Source organism: Sylvia atricapilla, chromosome 25, assembly GCF_009819655.1.
Source record: "Sylvia atricapilla isolate bSylAtr1 chromosome 25, bSylAtr1.pri, whole genome shotgun sequence".
Classification (NCBI taxonomy): domain Eukaryota; kingdom Metazoa; phylum Chordata; class Aves; order Passeriformes; family Sylviidae; genus Sylvia; species Sylvia atricapilla.
This window is the reverse complement of record NC_089164.1, coordinates 1,772,253-1,796,698: the sequence shown is the minus strand read 5'-3', so window position 1 is coordinate 1,796,698 and position 24,446 is coordinate 1,772,253. Positions and strand designations below refer to the sequence as shown.

At 48.0% G+C, this 24,446-nt stretch overlaps 1 protein-coding gene and 1 long non-coding RNA gene across 2 annotated transcripts; one reads left to right on the top strand and one right to left on the bottom strand.

The window, feature by feature from the left end:
* Positions 1-5: 5 nt before the first annotated feature.
* On the top strand, positions 6-13,383 carry MFSD4A (major facilitator superfamily domain containing 4A). The gene is made up of 9 exons (XM_066335605.1): positions 6-80; positions 912-1,151; positions 5,521-5,689; positions 7,295-7,410; positions 8,795-8,968; positions 10,893-11,040; positions 11,627-11,697; positions 11,858-11,978; positions 13,020-13,383. The coding sequence occupies exons 1-9, from the start codon at positions 6-8 to the stop codon at positions 13,082-13,084; spliced, it is 1,179 nt and encodes a 392-aa protein (XP_066191702.1). The 3' UTR covers positions 13,085-13,383.
* Positions 13,384-21,402: 8,019 nt separating this feature from the next.
* Positions 21,403-23,371, bottom strand: LOC136371724 (uncharacterized). Its single transcript, XR_010745393.1, has 2 exons — positions 22,730-23,371; positions 21,403-22,614 (listed from the first exon to the last, which is right to left on the bottom strand). It is a non-coding gene; the product is annotated as an uncharacterized lncRNA (long non-coding RNA).
* Between the last annotated feature and the right edge of the window lie 1,075 nt (positions 23,372-24,446).

Sequence of the window (24,446 nt, the reverse complement as noted above, 5' to 3'; positions counted from 1 at the left end):
TGGCCATGGGCTGCATCGACACCATCTCCAACATGCAGCTGGTCAAGATCTACCAGAAGGACTCTGCCATCTTCCTGCAGGTGAGAGCGGGGCCCTCAGCCCTCCCGGGACAGGTTTGGGATGGGATTGGGGAGGAATTCCTGCCCGGAATGGGCTGGGATGGCGGCATCACCACTCCTGGAGGTGTTTAAAGAGAGTCTGACCATGGGACTCACTGCCCTGGGCGGGTTTGGGATGGATTTTGGGAGGAATTCCTTCCCAGAAAAAGTTGGAATGACAGCATCACCATTCCTGGAGGTGTTTAAAGAGAGTCTGACCATGGCACTCACTGCCCTGGGCGGGTTTGGGATGGATTTTGTGAGGAATTCCATCCCAGAAAGGGTTGGGATGGTGGAGGTATTGTCCCTGGAGGTGTCTGAGGAAAGCCTGACCTGGCACTGTGGGGCTCTCGACCCTTTCCCCCTGGAAATGTTTGGGATGGATTTTGGGAGGAATTGAAAGCCTGACCATGGCACTGTGTGGGCCCCTCACTGCCCTGGGCAGGTTTGGGATGGAATTTGGGAGGAATTCCTTCCCTGGAAGGAATGGTTGGGCATTGGGATGGTGGCGTCACCATTCCTGGAGGTGGCTGTGTCACCATGGCGCCCTCACCCCTTCCAGGCGGGTTTAGGATGGAATTTGGGACGAATTCCTCCCCAGAAAGGTGTTTGGGCACTGGGATGGTGGTGTCACCATCCCTGGAGGTGTCTGAGGAAAGTGACACTCAGATCTGGTGACAAAGTGACATGACGGGTTGAACTCGATGACCTCAAAAAACCTTTCCCAACCCAATTAACTCCTTGATTCCTCTGAGGATGAGGAGGAGCTGGGAGCTCTGCCACCCTCCTGCTCCAGCGTGTCACCTCCTGCAGGCCCTGCACTTCTTCGTGGGCTTCGGGGCCCTGCTGAGCCCCCTGATCGCCGACCCCTTCCTGTCGGACACCAACTGCATCCTGGCCAACGGCACGGCCAACGCCTCCAGCAACCTCCCGCACATCCGCAAGTCGCTGCTGCCACACCACCCCGGCAACCTGTCCCACTACGACCTGCCCATGAAGGGCTTGGTGGTGACACGGGTGTCCTACGCCTTCTGGATCATGGCCCTCATCAACGTGAGTGCTGGGAGTGTCCCTGCTCCGGATTGGGAATGTCCCTGGTCTGTGCTGGGAATGTCCCTGGTCTGTGCTGGGAATGTCCCTGCTCCGGATTGGGAATGTCCCTGCTCCCGATTGGGAATGTCCCTGCTCCCGATTGGGAATGTCCCTGGTCTGTGCTGGGAATGTCCCTGGTCTGTGCTGGGAGTGTCCCCGGTCTGGATTGGGAATGTCCCTGCTCCCGATTGGGAATGTCCCTGGTCTGTGCTGGGAATGTCCCTGGTCTGTGTTGGGAATGTCCCTGCTCCCGATTGGGAATGTCCCTGCTCCCGATTGGGAATGTCCCTGGTCTGTGCTGGGAGTGTCCCCGGTCTGGATTGGGAATGTCCCTGCTCTGTTTTGGGAATGTCCCTGCTCTGTGCTGGGAATGTCCCTGGTCTGTGCTGGGAATGTCCCTGCTGTGAATTGGGAATGTCCCTGGTCTGTGCTGGGAGTGTCCCTGCTCCATACTGGGAATGTCCCTGCTCTGGATTGGGAATGTCCCTGGTCTGTGCTGGGAATGTCCCTGCTCTGTTTTGGGAATGTCCCTGCTCTGGATTGGGAATGTCCCTGCTCCGGACTGGGAATGTCCCTGCTCTGGATTGGGAATGTCCCTGCTCCCGATTGGGAATGTCCCTGCTCTGGATTGGGAATGTCCCTGCTCTGGACAGGGAATGTCCCAGATCTGTGCTGGGAATGTCCCAGGTCTGTGTTGGGAGCGTCCCTGCTCCGTGTTGGGAATGTCCCTGCTCTGTGCTGGGAATGTCCCTGCTCCGGATTGGGAATGTCCTTGGTCCATACTGGGAATGTCCCTGCTCCATACTGGGAATGTCCCTGCTCCATGGGAGGAGCTCGGGCAGGTGCTGGGATGAGTTTCTGGGCAGAGTGACCCGAAAAGGCCCAGCCTGGGAGGAGAGGCAGCGTTCATTACCTCCAGCTCTGTCTGTGCCGCGGGAAATGTGCTTTTTCTCACCCCAGAGCCAGCGGGTCCCAGCGAACCCCTTCACTCCGGAAGCAGAGTTTCACACCTGCTTTGAACCCGATGGTGCGTGTGATTTGGGGACACCCGTGGGAATTTCCAGACCCCTCCCCGTCCCCAGCAGGGCCCTGTGGATATTTTTGGGGGGTATTTTGGCACCACAGGCGGTGGGTTTGAGCATCAGGACAGGCTCCGAGTGCCGCACGCACGGGCAGGTGGGCGGAATACAGAATTCCCAGGATCCCCACGGGCTGTGGGGGAACACCAGGGACGTGGAAAGGAGGCTGGGACACCGATGGGTTTGTTTTGGATCAGGGTGAAATAACAAACACAGAGCGCGGAGTTGGATGTGCTCAGCTCCCCAGCCAAGCCGTGGTCGCCTTTCCCAAATCCTCGCGGAGGGAGCTGGTTTTATTCCGTGTTTAAACCCGCCCCAACCCACTGGAGGTGCTGGGAGCAGCTCAGCTCCAAAGTGCTGATCCTTTTCCAGGTGGAAACAGCAGAGGAAGGCGACGGGAAGAGGGTTTTTAAACCTCCAGGGGGGTGGATGAAAAGAGTTAACGAGAGAAATGGAAACCAGGAGTAGCAGCTGGGTTATAAAACGGCCAAATCCCACATTTCCATCCCGGTTTTTGTACGGATTCTGACAAGGCACGAGCTGAAATGATTCATTTCGAGCTCTTGCTTTTGTTTAGAGTGGAAATGTCTCAATCTGACTCTGGCACAAGTGCTCTGGAGCTGACAGCGGAGTTGGGCCGATGTTTTTGAAGCAGAATGGGTTTGCTTTGGGAAAATGAAGCGGCTCAGCATAATCAAAACAAAGCGCTTGGATCGCTCCCAGCCAAAATCTTTCACTCAACAAGAAAAAAAAAACTTTTTTTTTTTTTTTTTTTTTTTTTTTTTTTTTTTTTTTCCTTTTCATCCCGATTTCGGGGAAAAAAAAAAAAAAAAAAAAAAAAAAAAAAAAAAAAAAAAAACCGTCATATTTTAAAATTCACTTCTCCCACAGAAAGGAAATTTCATCACTCAGCAGCGGTTTGTGAGAGGGGCTTAAAAAACTCAGGGAAATGTTCCTCGGGGAGGGATGTGTTTGTCCGGAAGGTGCTTTCCCAGGGGAGGTGTGGGACTCTCCATTGTGCTCCGGCTGCTCCAAAGGAGCCTGGGATACAATGGCAGGGAATAATCCCGGATTCCTGCGGGGAAAACACTGAAATAGCAGCGGGAGGGAAGGAAGGAGCCGGAATATCCCCGCGCTGAGCTTGGGGGATGAGGCAACTTGTGGAGTTTTTGAGGATGGATAAAAGCTGCCAGGGAAAGGAACGGCTCTGGGGATTTGGGAAGTGGAGCTGGAGTGGTGGGCGCAGGGAATTGAGGGTTCTGATTGTCCCTTTGTCCTTTGGGAAGAGAAAATCTTCTTGCCAAAAAGAAAAAAAAAAAGTAAAATAAAAACCCACCCCAAAAAAGCAGCAAAAATATCCTGGGAAGGAAATTTTGGAGAAAAAGGTTGTGGCACTAAAATGTGGCTGTCCAGGAGGGATGGTCAGGGATGGGATTGGGATCAGTCGTGGGTGGGACATCCTAAAAGTGTCCCAGCCTGGTTAAAGCAAAAAGGACCTGCTGGATTTAAAGGTGAGGGTGTGGAGAGCAGGGATACAGCCAGAGTGGGGCTGGGAATTGGGGAATCCCAAATTTGGGCCCAGGGATGCACTCACAGTGGGGCTGGGAATTGGGGAATCCCAAATTTAGGCTCAGATTTACACCCAGAGTGGGATTGGGAATTGGGGAATCCCAAACTGGGGCTCAGGGATACACTCACAGTGGGACTGGGAATTGGGGAATCCCAAATTTCGGCTCAGATTTACACCCAGAGTGGGATTGGGAATTGAGGAATCCCAAATTTAGGCTCAGATTTACACCCAGAGTGGGACTGGGAATTGGGGAATCCCAAATTTGGGCTCAGATTTACACCCAGAGTGGGATTGGGAATTGAGGAATCCCAAATTTAGGCTCAGATTTACACCCAGAGTGGGACTGGGAATTGGGGGATCCCAAACTGGGGCTCAGGGATACACTCACAGTGGGATTGGGAACTGGGGAATCCCAACCTGGGGCCGTGTCCTGCTGGAGGCTGGGAGCGCCCAGGGCTGTTATCTGCACGGCCAGGCTCTCTGAAGGGAGGGGGGAGGAATATTTTTTGCTAGATCTGCAATTCAGAAGAATTGAAATCTGGTCCTGACCTCCGGAAGGATCAGAACTATCAAGCAAATGCGTTTTTCTTCCATGGGACCGAACTCACTGTTCCTATTCCCATTGTTCCCAGAACAATGCAAGCCTCATAAATGAATTCAGGCGCGAGGGGCGGGGTGTGAGGGAAGGGGGGAGTTCTCCATACATTTAAATCATGCCACGAGCCAACAAAAGGCAGGAAACTCGGAGCTGGAGCTCACACTTGCTCCCAGACATGTAGAAAACAAGGGAATGAGCTGTCACTTAGGATTTCCTGGCTTTCTCCCCCGGTTGGTTGCAGTGTAAACACCGCTGGGTTGTGCTGGGAGGAGACTTCGTTCTCTTCCCTCTGTTTCCTCAGCAGGGGAGAAAAATAAAACCAAAAATCGCGATTCCCTGTGGATTTGGAGGCAGGACGGAGTCGTGGGTGTGCGCTGGGAGTGGGTCCTGCAGCCCCGTGGATGCGGGAAGGGGGATGCGGGGTGGGATTGCTGGAATTGTGGTGGGACCCTGGAAGGCTGGAGCATCCCTGGATGCGCAGAGGAGCTCGGAGCCGGGGCTGGACCCTCCGTGCTGTGCTGAGGCCGTGCTGAGGGGCGGCTGGAGCTCGCTGGGCTGCAGCAGAGCTGTCCCTGTTGGCCTGGGAACCGCGGGCTCCTCTCTCAGGAGGCGCTGAGCAACCCCTGCTAATGGCCGGGCACGGGGCAGGGAGCAGCTTCTCCTTCCCTCCAGCAGAATTCCAGCTCCTGCTCCTTTCCCCCGCCCTGTGGGTCCATCCCTCGGGCAGGAGCAGCCCAGGGCTGGACACCACCAGGACGTTTGGGGTTCTCAGGGTTGAGGTGATGCTTTGGGACGTTTCTCTCGGGGTCCTGGTGCCCGTTTCCAGGTGAATGCTGGAGCCTGGCACTGGCTGTGGTGACATCCCAGCAGAGCAGGAGACTTTTCTCCCAATTTCCTCAATTTTTCTCCCGTCTCTCACCATCTCCTTATCCCATCCCCACCTCTCCTCGCTCTCGCAATTCCCTTCGGGCACATCCCGTGTGGAATGTGAGCGCAGCACCTCAAACCCCGCTGCTGGGGGAGCCTGGCCGTGGGTTTTGGGTTTTGCGGGATGCTCATCCCACCCCTCTGTGCCCTCGGCAGCTGCCCGTGCCCATCGCCGTGTTCTTCCTGCTCTACAAGGAGAGGATGGTGCCCTGCTTCAACGGCAGCAGCCACCCGCTGCTGTCAGCAGACGAGCTGGCCCTGGAGACACGGCCTGGGGACAAGGACGAGCTCTCCACCGCTGCCCAGAGGCCCCACACAGCCGCAGGTGAGCTGGACACGCCCCTCTCCTGGGTTTTTTTGGGGAGAAAAAGCCCGTTTTGGCCATGTGTGGGTGTAAGGAGAGATGCGGCGCTGCGCCCTGAGGAGGAAAGGTTCAAAGTGTGCGCAGGGATTTGATCCAGGAGTAGTCAAACAATCCATTTGGTGCCAAATTGAGCTGAAATTAGCAGGAGTCTTGGGCAGAGATTGATGTCCTGATCCTAATGAGGTCTCCAGGCTGTGCTGCTCCATTCCGTGTTTCTCTGAGCCACCCCAAAGCCAGCCCCAAGCCTTTAGTTGTGCCCCTTCATTTCCCCGTGGGTTTGGGTCACATTTCTTATTAATTGTTGCCTTTAAAAGTCGTCACTGTGCCGCAGACGCTGATTTTTATAGGAAAGGAGTAAGAAATTATACATTTCCCCTCCCTTGTCTGAGGGGAGAAGTGAAATCCAGCAATAGTTTGCCCTTGAGCTCATGGCTGCGCCCTGCCTTGGGGACAATGGTGACATTGTTCTTTCCTGCCCAGGAGAGACGTGTCAGAGTCAATTCTTTGGGTAAACAGTGAATCTCAGAAGTAAATAACGCTTTAGGCCAGCGGGAAGTGTTCCGTGTTATTCCTGGAAAGACGCGGCTTTGCCCCCGGGCAGCAAAAGGGGATTTCAGGGAATTCTCCAAGGTGAGGGAGAGTTGAGATGTGGGGAGGCCCAGGAGCTCTGTGTGTGTGTGTCCCTTTCCCAAAGGTGCCTTGTGGGGTGTAATCTCCTTTACCCAAGGAATGGGAGCGCTCCTGGGCCGGGCTCTGCCCTGGGGCAGCTCCAGGGATGAGCAGATTTGGGCCAGGAGTGTCCTGGTCAGGGTGTTACTGCTGGGAGAGGGGGCTGGAAACGTGGAGCCCTGAAACGGGAAGAGGAGCAGGAGCTGCAGGAAGAGAAGAGGCAGGAGAACCCAGGATCTTGGGGTGTGGAGAGCTCAGGATTTTGGAGTGTGGAGATCCAGGATTTTGGAGTGTGGAGATCCAGGATCCTGTGGTATGGACACCCAGGATTTTGGAGTGTGGAGATTCAGGATTTTGGAGTGTGGAGATCCAGGATCCTGTGGTATGGACACCCAGGATTTTGGAGTGTAGAGAGCTCAGGATTTTGGGGTGTGGAGATCCAGGATTTTGAGGTGCGGAGACCCAGGGTTTTGGAGTGTGGAGGGCCAGGATTTTGGAGTGTGGAGATCCAGGATTTTGGAGTGTGGAGATCCAGGATTTTGGGGTGTGGAGACCCAGGATTTTGGGGTGTGGAAAGCCTGGGCTTTTGGAATGTGGACATCAAGGATTTTAGAGTGTGGAGAGCTGAGACCCCTGGGAGTAGGGGCAGCAGGTATCTCCAGCTGTGGAGATCCAGGATCCCAGGCTGTGGGCAGATCCCACACCCATTCCCATTTCCTTCTGGAAGCTCCAAGGAAGGTCAGGGTGAGCTGGAGCCCCCAGCAGCGCCCCACCTTCAGGGTCCTGGTCAGGTCTGTCCTGCAGCTCCCCACAAACCAAACCCCACCGAGGGCTGGCAGCCACCCAGCCCCGGGGGGACCTTCTGCTCAAAGTTTGCTTTGCATTGTTCTCCAGCAGGTCACGAGGATTTGTTCAGCTGCTGCCAAAGCAAAAACTTCCGAGGGGCTTCCTTCACCTATTTCGCCGTGCACATCACGGGGGCTCTGGTTCTCTTCATGACTGACGGCATCGTGGTGAGCTCAGTCGCCAAAATCTCTGGAATTTTTCCTTGCTCAGGATTCTCCAGACCCTTCCCAGCTCCATTCCTTTCCCAGCCCCTCAAAAATTATACATTTCCCCTCAAACTGGGGGCCCAGACCTGGGCACAGCCCTCCAGGTGTGACCCCACCAGTGCCCAGCACAGCCCAAGCCACACCTGGACACGTTTTGGGTTTGTTTTATTTTTGCCTGTCCCACTCTGCTCCTTTTGTAGCAAAACAACCAGCAGCTCCAGCCTGGGGTGATAACTCAGAAACCCTTTAGCAGGGAGGTTTTTGCAGAGCCTGACAGCTGCCCTTGGATGGCAGCCCGGCTGATTCCCTGGATTTCAGCCAGGGAGCTGCTGCTGTCTGTGATTCCTGCTTTATTTTAAACCCCTGTGACACCCTCAGGGGTTACAGAGGTATGGGGATGTCCCAGGCCAACCCTGAGCTCCAAATATGATCTTTGGAGAGTGGGGAACTCCAGGAGGAGAGGGAGGATCTCCACAGATGGGGATTTTCCCCGGAACAGCTGTTTGATATTCGCCCTTTTAGGGCAGATTAAACCCTCACCCTGCTGCTGGTGGATCTACAAACCCTGGGAACAGCTTCCACCACGGGCAGGCTCTTCACCACGGGGGCCACAGGAGCCTGAAGTCCCCACAGGGAGGTGTTAGAAATGAGAAGAGGCCAATTAAAAATAACAGAATTTATTTAACGAATTAAAAAGACAATTAAAAAACAATTAAAAAAAAAAAGTAAAAAGCCACAATAAAATTGGACAACCTCGATGGAACGCTGGGTGGGCAGAGTGACAGTAACAACGGCACCGTCCAACATCGACCACATACACTGTGTCTTGGTGTAGGGTTTTTATATTTATCCTGAGGCTAAGTCCATTGAAAATCCAAATATTGATGTATTTCTTTAATTCTAAGCAAGATCTTGAAAGGGGTTCCTGTAAGTGTGAAAAGACGTTGATGGTCTTCCTGGAGATTTGATCATCCTCCTTATCTCTTATCAAGATTGATATCAGATGTCGGATCCCTTATCAAGATTGAGATCAGATGTCGGATCTCTTATCAAGATTGATATCAGATGTCAGATCTCTTATCAGGATTGATATCAGATGTCAGATCTCTTATCAAGATCGATATCAGATGTCAATCAGCCGTGAAGTTGAGGCCCATCATTGATGAATGGCCCATCTCCACTCCGTGTCATTTCTGTCCCAAAAGTTGTGGTTTCACAGCTTTCACCACAGCTCTTGGAATCTCGGAGACGCCACAGAGTAGCTTTTAATAAACCAAATCTTCGATACACGAATTTATCCATGACATTTACCACAGGGAGGTGACAGGGTGACTTTTTCCCGCAGGGAGAGTACTCTGGCTTCGTGTACAGCTACGCCGTGGAGGAGCCGCTGGCCGTGGTGCACAAAGTGGCCGGGTACCTGCCCAGCCTCTTCTGGGGCTTCATCACCCTGGGCAGGCTCATCTCCATCCCCGTGTCCTACAGGATGAAGCCAGCCACCATGGTCTTCATCAACGTGGTGAGGATGGGGTTAAAGCCCTGTTAAATCCTTCTTTTCCTCGTCCTGGGTGGGTTTGGAGATGAAGTTCCTCTCAGCCCCGCGAGGGGTTGGACAAGGTGATGTGGCCCTGGTTTTGTGCCCCAGAGGTTTTGGTTTTCTGGAATTTTCTGGATTTTAGTTTTCTGAAATTGAGAAATAAATTGCTGAAGTTTCTGAAATTTAGTTTTCTGAAATTTAGTTTTCTGAAATTCTGGAAAAAAAATAATTAAAAAATCAGTATTCTGAGATTCTGAAGTTTAGTTTTCTGAAATTTCTGACATTTAGTTTTCTGAAATTTAGTTTTCTTAAATTCTGAAATAAATTTGAAAAATCAGTATTCTGAAATTTAGTTTTCTGAATTTTCTGAAATTCCTGAAAAGAAAAAAAATCTTTTCCCAGGGAATTTTCTGTTAAGAGGAGACATGTTTTTTACAATTGTAACTTCGTTTTCATTCCTTTCCCTTGGAGGGACTTTTTGTTGTCCCTCTGCTCTGACCAATGTGAGTGAAGTTTGTTCCACCAATCGAATTGGTCTGTGTAGAATAGTATAAAAGGGAGACACATCCCAAAAACAAAACTCATTTTCAGCCTTCTGAAGTCAGTGTCATTGTGATATAAAACAGCCCCAAGGTGCCCTCCAGCCACGATTTAAAGCTGATGGCCCAACTTTCCTGAGCCCGCTCCTCGGTGGAGTTCTCTGGGAGAACTGGGGAAGCACCAGGAGAGTTGGCACTAAAAAAAATGCCACTTTTATTTCCCTGACCCCCTTCACCCACGGAAAAATTAATTCCTGGGCCAGCCACGGGAAAGGGGAAGGCAGATCCAATGTAAACCCCCTGCTCAGGCTGCAGCAGCTGGCAAAGGTTGCTAATAAAAGGTCGCTAATAAAAGGTTGCTAATAAAAGGTTGCTAATAAGGGAGTTAATAAAACACCTCAGGAAAGGGGCAGGGATCCTTTCGGGATGTGCCAGGACAGGGCAGAAAAAAGGGAGAGGAGGATCCCAATCCCAATTCTTACAAAGAAGAAAAGCACCAGCATTTTACTGCCAATTCACTCGGAGCAGAAGCGATTCTGGGGCTGTATTTTGGTGTTGTGACACCTCAGAAGGGTTTTGGGGATGTTCTGAGTACAATAATCCACCCGGCTGACACTGAGCCTGTAGGATCCTGCAGCCCCTGGGGTCACGGCGGCATCGTCAGAAGGAATTCCAGCTCAAATCCGGCTTCTTTAGGCTCCGAATTTCTCCTGAGCCGCAATTAAAACAAATCCAGGCGGAATATCAGAGCTCCCTCTGCTGACCCTGCCCTGGATCACTCGGGCATTTCCCCGAGGTTTTGGTGATTTCCCCTACAGCCCAGAGGTGAGGGAAAGCTGATTTAAATTTTTGGCTTTAATGCTGTGGCTGCGTTCTGAGCAGGGGAAATTGTTTCTCTTATTGAGAGTTCATTCTGTAATTATTGATCATTAATTCAGTCGTACTCAGCAGAATAAAGAATTATTAGTCATTAAGGCCTGTAAATATTGCAGGAGGTACTATTGTATTTAAAAGTATGTTTTTCAGATAAAAGCTTAACTTTCCACACAATGAAACGGAGACTTAATTACCAAATTACATGATGAAAATTAGCAAATTCTTTAAAGCCAGACGGATTTTCTTTGGCCATTCAGATCCTCAGACACTGATTTATTTTTATTTTTATTTTTTTTATCCCCTGCATGTTTTCTCTTCCAGACTATTTCCTACTAAAACCAAACCTCTTTTCTCCTCCAGAATATTTCCTATTAAAAAAAAAAAAAAAAAAAAAAAAAAAAAAAAAAAAAAAAAAAACCAAAAAAACCCTCTAAGAGCCTGTTGCACCCAGCATTTTTTGTGACTGCTTTTTCCTGCCTGGCTGCTCACAGGTCGGGGTCCTCATCACCTTCCTGCTGCTGCTGATCTTCTCCTCCAGCGTGGTTTTCCTCTTCGTGGGCACGGCGTCCCTGGGGCTGTTCCTCAGCAGCACCTTCCCCAGCATGCTGGCCTACACCGAGGACATCCTGCAGTACAGAGGTGAGTGGTTTTGGATCTTATTCTCCTTTTTTCGGCTCTGTCCCTCCTCCCTCAGCAGCGCTGGAAGTTCAGGTTTGATTTTTTGAAGGCGGGTTTGTTGCAGAGAAGTGGCCAATTCTCTGTTTTGTTGATGAATAAGGAGCCCAGGTAGGGATTCCAGCTGGTTTTCCTGGTTTGGGGAGGTCAGGGAGGGGCAGGAATGGTGTTTTGGAGTGGGATGGTTCTGAAAACATCAGATAACCTGAGGAGGAACCCCAGAGCCTGGGCAGCTCCTCGGGAGCTCTGTGCCAGCCTCTGTCTGAGGGCACTGAGGGAAAAAACCAAAACCTTCCCAGCAAGAGACAACCTCAGCTCGGCCAGCACAGGCAGGGGACAGGAAACGTGGCTTTTTTAAATTTAACTTCCACCTTTCTGCACTAGGGCAGGTCTGCAGAGGCATTTTCAACACCAAGTGGGAATATGCATTGAGTATTTGTGGGGTTTTGTGCGGTGAAATCCACAAAAAAAAGCTTGAAAGGAGCACGGGGGTGGCCCTGCTGGCGGTGTCACCCCTGCTGCCACCACCCCTGGCCCTGTTCCCTTGCAGGTTGTGCCACAACCGTGCTGGTGACGGGGGCTGGCATCGGGGAGATGGTGCTGCAGCTGCTGGTGGGCTCGGTGAGTGGCCAGGAGAGGGGCAAAACCCCGAATAAATTCGGAATTTACAACCCAAACCCTGAGTTGTGCTTCTGAGCCTCGAGTTGTCAGGCGGCAGCTCCCACCCTGGGGACCCACGAGGGATCTGAGCGGGGTCTGCTCCCTTCTTTTGTCACTGCAGATTATCCACGATCGAGGCAGCTACAGTTTCCTGGTGTGTGGGATGATCTTTGGGTGCCTGGCCTTTACCTTCTACGCCCTGCTGGTGTTTTTCCACAGGATGTACCCCAAACCCTCCGCAGGTAAGAGAGCCCCAGCCCCGCTTCGGGATGGGAGCGAGAGCAGCACCAGCCTCACTCGGCCAAAAATGCAAGGAAATGTTTATTTTGCTGCTGCTTCCTCTCTCCTTTTCCTGCTTTGTCTTGCCCACAAAGCCTTGGCAGCAGCAGCTCAGGGTTTGCTTTCTTTTCTGCTGGAGAAGCAAGGGGAAAGAAAAAAAATTAAAAAAAAAAAATAAAAAGCGGGAATCACAGACAGCAGCAGCTCCCTGGCTGAAATCCAGGGAATCAGCAGGGCTGCCATCCAAGGGCAGCTGTCAGGCTCTGCAAAAACCTCCCTGCTAAAGGGTTTCTGAGTTATCACCCCAGGCTGGAGCTGCTGGTTGTTTTTCTAAAAGGAGCAGAGTGGCAAAAAAAAAAAAACCAACCCCAAAACGTGTCCAGGTGTGGCTTGGGCTGTGCTGGGCACTGGTGGGGTCACACCTGGAGGGCTGTGCCCAGGTCTGGGCCCCCAGTTTGAGGGGCTGGGAAGGGAACGGAGCTGGGGAAGGGTCTGGAGAGTCCTGAGGGATTTGGGGAAGGGTCTGGAGAGTCCTGAGGGAGCTGGGGAGGGTCTGGAGAATCCTGAAGGAGCTGGGGAAGGGTCTGGAGAGTCCTGAGGGATTTGGGGAAGGGTCTGGAGAGTCCTGAGGGAGCTGGGGAGGGGCTCAGCCTGGAGAAAAGGAGCTCAGGGGGAATTTGTGGCTCTGCACAGCTCCCTGCCAGGAGGGGACAGCCGGGGGGATTTGGGATCTCATCCCAGGGAACAGGGACAGGAGGAGAGGGAACGGCCTCAGGCTGGGCCAGGGGAGGCTCAGGGTGGGATTCCAGCAGGAATTTCCTCATGGAAAAGGTTGTTACCCATTGGAAGTGCCCAGGGAGGGACTCTCCCATCCCTGCAGGGAAGCGCTGGACATCCACGGAGCGATGGAATCACACACTCTTAGGGCAAAACCTCCCTCCCATCCCCTTTAACCTGAATTAAAGTGTCCATTTGGGGTGAAATAATGGATTCATGTCTTGCAGAGCTGGACGAGGCGTCCCCTGCCAAAGCAGCAGTGCCCGAGGACACGGGGCAGTACCAGCGCTGAGCGAGGGCTGAGCTCTGCACTAGCAATAAACCCACCCCTAATTAAAGCATTGCTCCTTCCAAAAGGGTGATTTTTCACGTTTTAATGAACTCAATCACGCCAAGTTCTCCGCAAGCCAAAAGCACAGTAGGTGGGGTGAGGCAGAGTGGAGGAAATCGAGCCCGAAACGTCGAGCTGAGCACGGAGCTGTGCCAAAAAAATAAACCCTGGGAGAGTCAGCCTGAGCCTGGGACTAAAGGGGCTAAAAGGACTAAAAGGAGGGAGGTTTGCACAGCAGCTCCTCCTGCAAATCAATTTTTTTTTTAAATTTATTTTTATTTTTTACCTGCTCAGGACAGAGGGTGGGAAGGAAAAGCTGCTCTCTGCTCCTCCATCCAAGACTGAAGGTCTCCTCCTGGTTTGGTCACTGCATTGAAATGATTTTTGTTTTTGTAATTTCTGGCCCTCGGTGCACAGGAGCCCCTCGAATTTCCAGCACAATCCTGGGTTTAACCCCTAGAATTTCCAGCACAATCCTGTGTTATAACCCCTGGAATTTCCAGCACAATCCTGGGATTTAACCCCTGGAATTTCCAGCACAATCCTGGGATTTAACCCCTGGAATTTCCAGCACAATCCTGGGTTTAACCCCTGGAATTTGCAGCACAATCCTGGGATTTAACCCCTGGAATTTCCAGCACAATCCTGGGTTTAACCCCTGGAATTTCCAGCACAATCCTGAATTTTAATCCATTTTTGTGCAGCCTGGGGTCGGTGTCACCTCTCCTGTCCCTTCCAAAGTGCACACAGTGGCAGAACCTGTCTCTATTTGCACATTTAACTCCTGTATATGCCACACTCTAGAAACAGAGTCTTACTCAGCATGCTCAGGCCTTTAAATGATTTTAAGTAATCATTTGCCTTTTTTTTTCCCTCTTTTTGTTCAAGGAGGAGAGTTTCTCTTTGTTATTTTATTTTATTTTAATCAAGAATGAGCTGTGCTGGTTCATTTCGCTTTAAGTCACTCCTCGAGCTGCTCCAGCTTAATATCTTATTTTATTATTTTATTTTTAAAAGGTCAGTTTTATTCCCAGAGAATAAAATTCCAAGAGAGGCTCTGAAAGAGATTTTTTGTTTTTGTTTTTTTTTTTTAAATTTTATTTTATTTTTGGGAGCTAAGCTCCAGCTGCTTCACCTGTGCAATCTCCTCATGCAGGTGCCTTGTGTAAGGTACTCCACAGCCCACGCAGGAAAGGGACTGGAAGTTGGGAATTTTTTGGGAATTTTTTCAGGACTGTCAAAGGCTCCATCCAGCTCCTGGATGTAACTGCTCTCGCTTGAACTGCTGTATGTGATGTACATATGTAGGTGTGTATATAGAGCAGTGTTTAATTAAAGGTGATTGATTGCTAATTGCTCAGCGCGCTGGATTCACTCCCCACGCCTCCATTGGGCAGGTTTTAATGGTTTTTTAGGGTTTTTGTGGTGGGGTTTTTTCTTATGTGTGTGTGTGTTTTGTTGGTTTTTTTGTTTGGTTTTTTTGTTTGTGGTTTTTTTTTTTTTTTTTTTTTTTTTTTTTTTTTCTTATGTGTGTGTGTGTGCTTTGTTTTTAGTTTCTTCATCTTTTAGGGTTTTTTTTTTGTTTGGTTTTTTTTGTTTTTGTTTTTGGGGTTTTTTTGTGGTTTTTTTGTTTGGTTGGTTGGTTTTTTTGGGTTTTTTTTTTTCCTTAATTAAGGTGGTTTTGGCACTTGAAGAATTGTGAAGAATTTAAATGTCACCCTGCCATGGGCAGGGACACCTCCTCCCCCTGTCCCAGGCTCCTCCAGCCTGGCTTTGGACACTCCCAGGGATGGGACAGCCACAGATTCTCAGGGAAATTCCCATTTTTTCCCAGCAGCAGCTCTTCCCTGCCATCAAACATCTCCCCAAAGTCCCCTAGAGCAGAGCCTGGAGCTGTTGAATTGCCATTTTCCTCCCTCGAGGGGAGTTTGGATGGGGGCAGTGGAGCTGAACTCTGGGTTTAGGGATCCTCCTCCTGCCCCAAATCCCAGAGCTGGAATCTGTGATCCTAAAACACAACTAAACCTAATTCCAGGCCAGGAATTGGGGGCAGGTGTCCCATGGAATGAGGTTTTTAATTATTTTCTTTTAATTCCTTTTAATTTGATTCCAGCCCTAGCAGAGAATTCCATTTTCATATTCCAAGCCCATTCAGGATGCAATTCTCCTCCAGCTCCACAGGATGCCACTGTTCCTCTGGAATAAAATAACCAAAGACTGCAAAAAAAATATAAAATTACAGCAAAAAAATAAACTCAAAAAATAAACTCAATCTGTTCTTCCACCATGAGAACATCCCTGGGCCCTGCTCAGAGGAAATGAGCAGGAAACAATTCCAGGAGGGAGCAGGTTTGGGAAGGAATCTCCTCAGTTTGTGTCCCAGCAGAGCTGGCAGCTTTTACACCACCTCTGAGGCTGGTCTGGCAGATTGGGGAGAGCAGAGCTCGAATCTCTTCAAAATTAAAAAAAAATTTAAAAAAAAATTAAAAAAAAATTAAAAAAAATTAAAAAAAATTTTTAAAAAATTAACCATCAGGTTTCTTGGGTTTGAGAATTTCAATCTCTATTTTGGCTACTTTAAGGGGGAAAAAATAATTCCTATTTTAAGGGAATTTTCACCAGAATAGCACAAAAAAACCCCTTTAAAATATAATTTACCTCAAGGTGTGATGAACTCCCTCCTTGTCACAGCCCCTGCAGCTGCAACTTTCTATTTTCTCTACTGAAAGAAAAAAAACAACAACAAAAAAAACCACCCAGTCAAATGAGCAGAAACTTTGTTAAAAATATTTATTTAAAAAAATACAATTGTTTTGCATGTCTGGTTGCACATAACTATTAACATATGATTGACTTGAATAATTTGCTACAATGCTTTTTTTTTTTTTTTCTTAAAGCCAGCTTGCATTATACAAAGCAAAATCCCTCTGTCAGTTCTTACATAAAATAGTTTTCTTTAACTATTCCCACCCCATTATTTTATATTTAAAAAAAAAGATTGCAATACATTGAATTTTATTTTTTTTTCTCTTTTTTTTTTTTTTTGCACAAAAATCGAAGCAATAGAAAAAAAACCAAAAAACCAAAAAAACAAAAAGTCACCTGATTTCTCAGGAAAGACCTTCATGATGTTTGAAAGAACAATTCCCAAAGAGTCACTTTGAAGTGTCAGGACAGTGCAAAGGAAGTTTTGCATCTTAATTTAAAAAAAAAAAAACACCAAAAAAACCCAACAACTTTGCCTCTGAATTGTACCCAAACCTGAAATGTGCTCAAATGACTCAATCCCTGCCCTAATCCAACTCTGCTCAGACTTTTGAATCCTCAGGATGATTTCACATGCTGAAGGTCTTCCTAAAATGTTATCTCAGAAGGTTAAATAATAGCAAAATTTAGTAACACTGAACAATTACTGAAAACTTTGGCTATTTATGTACTTGCATTACATACCAGCATTTTTATTTTTATCGTTTTTTTTTTTTTCTTTTAAACACAATGGCATCAAGATACTCTAAGAAGGTATTTAAAAATAATAATAATAATTAAAAAAAAAAAAAGTTAGACTGAGAAGCAATTCTGTCTCAGGGTCACCCAGCTGGAAAAAATAAAACAAAAAATAACAAAAAAAGGGGTGATTTTTACAATTGTCTTGTCCAGAAAAGTCTCCAGTGCAGGAAGTTTCAGACACTCACTACAAGGTAATTTTGCCTCTTGAAATTTGTACTCTCTCTATATATATATATTTATATATATTTATTTATAGAGAAAAGAAAAAATGCAAAACTCTGTTCTGGAAAAAAGCCACTGGAAACGTTTCCCCCCTTTCTGCTGCTTTTCAGGGGGAGTTTTTCACCTCTGATTGTTCTGAAATAAAATAAAATAAAATAAAATAAAATATCCCAGCGAGGTAAAAAAAGTGGGAAGGTAAAAACTCCACCCCGAGAGGGGAAAGGATCTGCTCCTCCCCAAAATAAAGAAAAATAACCTGCCAAGAGCCCAGCTCAAGGAATCCACCCTGAAATCAGCCCCCAAACCAGATGTGCACTCCAGGAATGGGCAGGAGAACGCTGGCAGCACAGCTGGATGGGCAGCTGGAGGGGCTGAAAATTGATTTAAATCGATTTAAATCCCTCCAAGACACAAAAAAACCCAAAATTCACCCAGCCCAAAGGATTGGGGGCAGCTGCTGATCCCAGGATTCTGGGCTCTCAGAATTCCTGCTGCTGAAGGATCACCCCTAAATTAATTCCACATCTCCTTTAGGGGACACAACCATTGCATTTCCTTAGAATTTTTCCCTTTTTTTTGTTTGGTTTTTTTTTTGTTTTTTTTCCCAGTTTTGCTATTCCAAATGAACTTCTCAGCTGTAAAAAAGCAGAGGGGAAGAAGCATTAAATGTGCTACTGTACCCATCACAAAGCACTGTGACGTACATAAGGCCATCTGGTAACACTGCAACAGGCTACAAAAAAAAAATACCAAACCCACAAAGTTTGGGAAAAGGGAATTTTAAATGAAAAAAATTTAGGATTTTTTTCATTTTTTTTTTTTCAAAGCTACAAAGAGTCAATCTCCACCCTGTTCACAGAGAACGCAACGTTTCAAAAAGTGTATTTTTATATAGAAAAAAAAAAAACCAAACACCAACCTCTGTGCAACTGAACAACAGCAGAACAACAAAATAAAGGGGAAAAAAAAGAAGTCAGCACAATTCTAGGAAGCATTTTCAAAGCTTGGTGGGGTTAGGACATGCTAGGAGAAAATAAAAATACTAAAACAACCCCAAAATATATCCCAAGGATAGGAATATTGGATTGGGATTGGAATATTGGAAGGGATTGGAATATTGGAAGCCCCCCACCCCAGCACACTGCAGGAACCCTCAGAGCCCTCCTGTGTTCCTAAAACACAAAAAAAATTACCCCAAAGGAAGAGAAAATTAAAAAAAAAAAAAAAAAAAGACGACAGTTTCCAGTTATTGGTACAGCAAAAATCAAATAAAATAAAACCAACCACCAAAGGGGCTCTGGAATGAGCTGCAGCCTCTCCTCCCTGGATCCACTCAGATCCCTGTTTTCCCAAGGATTTTCCCCAGATTCTCCTGGCCCAGCCCTGCTTTGAGATGAAAACCTCCTGCAAACACAACCTCAGCACAGAAACCTCTGGAACCAAACCCAAACTCGTGCTCCATGCCCAAAAAACTGCTCCAAAAACACGTTTGAGACATTTTTTTTTTGTTTGCTTGTTCAGGAGATGTGGCATCCAACAAAGTAAAAAAAAAAAAAATATAAACCTTTGGCAATTCAAGAGTCCACATGGGGCAGGATTGATTTGAGTGCTGAAAAAGAAAGAAAAAAAACAAACCTCAAAATAAAAAACCTGCCGAGGGAGTGCCAAAATATTTCCAATTGGCCACCTCAGGGTGCAGAACCTGCTCATCAGAGGGAGGATGGGGACGTTTCAATGGATTTTTGGGGACACATCCTGCCAGGTGTGACCCACGTGTGCCCCAGGCAGAGCTTGAACACGGAGGATTGTATTAAAAAAAAAAAAAATTACAAATTCTCAGCTGTAAAAGTGCTGCTCATCAGAGCCTGGAAAAGCTCCACAAGGAAAAAATCTTTCCTTGGGAAGGGGGAACTAAAATTTGAATTCTTGCCAGTTTTAGGGTCCAACTCTCACCAGTTTTAGGGTGGTTTTGTTCCCAAGGAATCGATAGGAAGCAGGAATTTCGCTGGATGGGGAAATGTTGGGAATGTCCAGGGAGGAACAGGGCCCATCTGCGGTCAGACAGAAAAACAAACTGCAGGGAACACATCCTCCCGAGCCCTGCGTGCTCCTGGCACAAAGGCAGGAATAAAAGGAATAAAACCCCTCAGTTTGGGACAAAAAAACCCTCCAAATTCCACTCCTCTGCTGGAGATGGCTCTGAGTCCAGCAGGGAACGGGCAGCCTCCTCTGCTTTGTCCTCCTGACTAAAATCAGGCTCTGGAGGAAGATTTGGGGTTTTTTTCCAAGGATTTCTCCCTGTCCAGAGTCACCTCTCCCCTCCCCAGTCAGCACCAGTTGCTCCCAGTGGAATTCTGTGCCCTAAAAATGCCTTAGGAATGGGCAGGAGAAGGCTGGCAGCACAGCTGGATGGGCAGCTGGAGCGGCTAAAAATTGATTTAAATTGATTTCAATTGATTTCAATTGATTTCAATCCCTCCAAGACACAAAAAAACCTGCCCAGCCCCAAGGATTTGGGGCAGCTGCTGATTCCCAGGATTCTGGGCTCTCAGAATTCCTGCTGGTGAAGGATCACCCCTAAATTAATTCCACATCTCCCTTAGGGCACATGACCACTGGGTTTCCTTAGAATTTTTCCCTTTTTTCTGGTTTTTTTCCCCCAGTTTTACTATTCCAAATTAACTTCTCAGCTCTAAACCCAGAAGGGAATAAACACTCCCCAAGGCAAAGGGACACTGCATAAAACCATCCCTGACTTTTATCCCAAAATCTTCCCCTGCCAGCTCTGAGGCCAGCAGCTCCAGCCTGTCCCACTCCCCTGGATCTGCTCACCCTCAGCTCAAAGCAGGCAACTGCTAATTGCTGCTTAATTAACTCCAAATCAAACCATAGACGGCTCTGTTCAGGCAGCAGGAGCCTCGTGGCTCCTGGAGAGCTCCGGAGTGAATCCTCAGGGATTTGGGGTCTCCTTTTGCAACACCCCGCTCTGTGATTTTAAAACCAAACAACCCCAGAGCCCAAAAGGTCTTTTTTTGTTGTTGTTTTTTATCATTTCTGTCCTTGCAGATGGAGATTCTGTCCTTTACCCAGAGCTGAGGAAGGAAACTCACCGAAATGGTCACCCCAAAAACCCCAAAGTTTCTGAATATCTGTGGGATTTTTAACAACGTCCCCTGACCCGCCGCTGAGGCTGATTTCCAGAGCTGACAGTTCCCAGGAGAGCCTCTTGACACAGCACTGAGATGGGCTGGAAACAAATCCTGCCCTAAAAATGGGAGAGGTTCAACTGCAGAGAGCATCCAAACCCGCCAAAAAACGGGAGGGGAAAACAAAAAAGGAATTACAAGATAAATGAATAAACCACGGCAGACAGGAGAGGGGCAGAGCTGCAGGGTCTGATCTCAGGGCCCCTCACTCCCATCCCACAGGGAATCAATCCCACAGGGAATCAATCCCACAGGGAATCAATCCCACAGGGAATAAATCCCACAGGGAATAAATCCCACAGGGATTCAATCCCACAGGGATTCAATCCCACAGGGAATCAACCCCACAGGGAATCAACCCCACAGGGAATCAGCCCCACAGGGAATCAATCCCACAGGGAATCAATCCCACAGGGAATCAATCCCACAGGGAATCAGCCCCACAGGGAATCAGCCCCACAGGGAATCAATCCCACAGGGAATCAGCCCCACAGGGATGCAGCTCCCTGGGCTGGGGGAAGCTGGACAAGGGAGATCTGCACCTTCAGCAGCTTCACTGCCCTTCAAAGGAACACCAGGAACCCAAAATAATCCATTTGTGAGATAACTGAGGGTTGGAAACGCATCAGAGGGAGGAACGAGCCCAACCAGAGCCTTTCTGTTCTCACACATAACTCCTCTATCCCAAAAACCGCACGGCTACGGGAGCCTTGGGATGCTCCAAGAGACAAAACAAGGGATTGTCCAACTGCAGGGGTTTTATCCCTTCCTGAGCCGTCACAGAACAGAGGCTGACTGTGCCAAAAGCAGAGCACAGGAGCTGCATCCCCTGCCGAGGACAGGTCTGAAACAAAGCTCTGAACCTAAAGATGCTGCTGAAAAAAAAACCACCCCAAAATTCCTCCATCACCCTTTTTTTTAGCAGGATCACCTTCCCAGGAAAGGCACAACACCAACAGCTCCACAACCACGGGCCAATTTTCTGCTTCCACGGGCTGCTCCTGCCAGGAACCCCAAAAATCCAGAGGCAGCAGCAGCTCCTCATGGGAAATAAAACAAAAAAAAAGAGATTCCCAGAGTTCAGGAGCTCAGCTTCCGTGCTCCCTAAACCTTGGGTTCCACGGAAGGTGTGACCAACAGCAGGATTGTGCTCCTGGGTCCTTGCTTATCTCCCACCAAACTTTTTTATTCTACACCAAATGCTCCGAACCTTCCAAAGAACCCAAAAAGAGTGAGGAAAAGAATTGATGCAAAAATCGCCAAGCATTCATTCCACAAAACCAAAGCTACTCCAGCAACAGGAACCTAACAACAACAACAACCAAAAAAAAAACCAAAAAAAAACCTGTTTCTGCAATGCTGCATTATTTTAATTTTTATTATAAATCACCACGGCACGGAAACTAAACCAGAATCTACTCTAACCTCACCTGGCTAAATTACAAAAGAGTCGTGAGGAGCTGCACAAAAGCAGCTCCTGAAGTGCCCCAGAGAACCAGCAGCTCCCAGAGCCCAGCCCCAGGGAGGCTCTGGAGGAATGTGATCCCAGGAAAAGCTGGCACGTCCCTGGGCCCGAGGAGGCAGCACATGTCCAAGGAAATATTCCCTTTAAGTGACCTGAAAAATCGCAGTGGGGAAAAGGCAGCCCAAGCTGCTCCTCTCTCCCACCTCCTCTCCCTTTTCCAGGAGCTTTCCCAGATGTTTCCTGAGCTCACTCAGATTTATTTTGGTTTTTTTTTTTTTCCCCCAAGAAGTCAAAGTGATCCCATTCCCACTCTGCCTGCTGGGATTTTTTACCTGCTGCTAAAATGAATATGAAATTATCATTTTTTTTTTACCCATCCCATCCAGGCTGGATTTCCACAGGGAACTCCCAAAGGAAAAAGCTGGATCTCTGTGGCAGAGCAATTTTGGGGAAGCTTCTTGGAGAGGAGCAAGAGCCCAGAAATAACTTTTTTTTGTTGTTGTTGTTTTTTGTTTTGGGCCTGACCTTCTGCCCAAAGCGACGAAAAGCTCACAAAGAATTAAGTGCACAATTTTTCAACAGCTAAACTTGGCTTTTTCTCCACAGGGGAACAAAGGGGGTTAAGGGAAGCAATTAAATTGCAAGTTTTTAGTGCTCATTCGTGAATTTTCAATTCCAATCCCAGCCTGCAAATGTCTCTCTCTCTCAAAAGTCCACGTTTTTTGGTAGGCATAAAATCGGCCAACCTGAAGCAAACCAAAGTGCTGCTATTTACACATAGCTACAGAAATTTTCCCAGAGCAGGCTCCAAACATGCAGACTCAAAAAAAAAAAAAAAACCCCAAAAAATATAATTTCCAGATGCCTGCTCTTCACCATCACCTGCAGCTTCGCTTCTGCTCTTCAAAAAAAAATAAAAATAAAATTTAAAAAAGGAAAAAAAAAGTCAATATTGCACATTTTAAGAGCTGCTGGTGCAGGAATTTCCCTCCTGCATCTGCTGACGTCTAAATGTGAAGCATTTTTTTTGCCTCTGACAGGAGCCAACAGGAAGACAGGTCACTCCATGAGCTCACTCCCTGCTTCTCCACCTGAAAAAAGGAGGTTTTTTTTTCTTTTGTTTTCTCCCACTTTTCCCTGGGCAGGTGAACAATGCCCCCAAAAAATAAAAAAAAAAAACCCAAAAAGAGACTCTGTTCCACCCACCTGTCCCAGGTGTCACTTCAGGAACACACAAAAGTGGGTTTTGGTTTTCTGTATCACAGAAAGGGAACGTCACTGCAGGAAAAGAAAAGTCTCGGGTGTTTGTGGCTTTAAAGGGAATTTCCAAGCCTGTAAAAGTGGCAAAAAAAAAACCCCAAAATAACTCTGGAAAAGCTCGAGTTCACCACTTATCCATGGAATAGGTGCAGTATTTACAGCAAACACTGGCAGCTCCTCGTGCTGGAGAGGGAAAAAAAAATCTTCCTCTGCTGGTGGCAGCTCTGAGGATGCTGAAGGAAAGAGTCTCCACCTGTTTTTTGGGAATATTTCATGGAGAAGATCCCCCCTGAGAGCCCCAGCTCAAACCCAGAAGTTGCTGCCTGACATCAGATGCCCAAATTGGAAGGACACAGACCAACAAACCCAGACTGAGAGGCTGAAAAAAGGAGAATTTCTCTTTTTTTTTGCACCTCTCAGTTTTCTTAAAAGGCCTCCTGAGGTGTAAAAAACCCCCCCCAAAAAAAAAATCCACCTGCAAATCCCATCTCATCTCCAATGGCTCTGGAAAACAATCCTGTGTCATTAATTCAGGACATCAACGAGGTGAAAGTAAAATTTACCACGAGGCTGAACCCCTCCAAAAACAAAAAATCAACAACTCCACTGCAAAAGCTGGGATCAGAGCTGGAAAAAGAGGAGCTTTTCCACGGGGGGAAAAGCAGGAAGCTTTTCCAGAACTATGTGGGGAAAGAGGAGCAACATTGATGCTGGGGTCTGGGATTGCAGGTCAGGCAGCAACCTCCCCCCCAAAACCCAGGGGAAATCCTCCCAAAATCCAGGGAAATTCCCTCAAAACCCAGGGAACATTCCCTCAAAACCCAGGGAAAATTCCCTCAAAACCCAGGGAAAATTCCCCTCAAAACCCAGGGAACATTCCCTCAAAACCCAGGGAACATTCCCCTCAAAACCCAGGGAACATTCCCCTCAAAACCCAGGGAACATTCCCTCAAAACCCAGGGAAAATTCCCTCAAAACCCAGGGAACATTCCCTCAAAACCCAGGGAAAATTCCCTCAAAACCCAGGGAACATTCCCTCAAAACCCAGGGAAAATTCCCTCAAAACCCAGGGAACATTCCCCTCAAAACCCAGGGAACATTCCCCATCAAAATCCAGGAAAATCCCCCCCAAAAGCACATGGAAAATTCCCCTCAAAACTGCAGGGAAAATCGCTCCAAAACCCAAGGAAAATCGCTCCAAAACCCAAGGAAAATCGCTCCAAAACCCAAGGAAAATGCCTCAAAATTCAGGGAAATCCCTCAAAATCCAGGGAAAATCCCCCCAAACCCCCAGGGGAAATGCCCCCATCCTGCTCATCCAGCAGGGAGGTCCCAGGCTCTGGGTCAGGTCTCTGGCACAAGAAATGTTTGGACTCCAGCATTCAAACTCTTGTCAGAAGTGCAAGGAGCTCCTCCCACCGTCCATAGGAAGGGAAGGAAGGGGCAGGGAAACAATCCCAAAAATCCAGCCCCACCTCTTCTTCTCCCCAAAGGGCCACTCAATTCCACAGAATCGTCCTGGACACGAGAAAGAAATCCTCAGAAGAAATCCTTGGGAGAAAAAAAAAAAAAAATAAAATTTCTCCCTGCTAGATAAAAGAAAAAAGAAAAGACAACAAAAGCTCGGGTTGCTTTTGTCGCTGCACAAGTTTTGGTGCCCCCC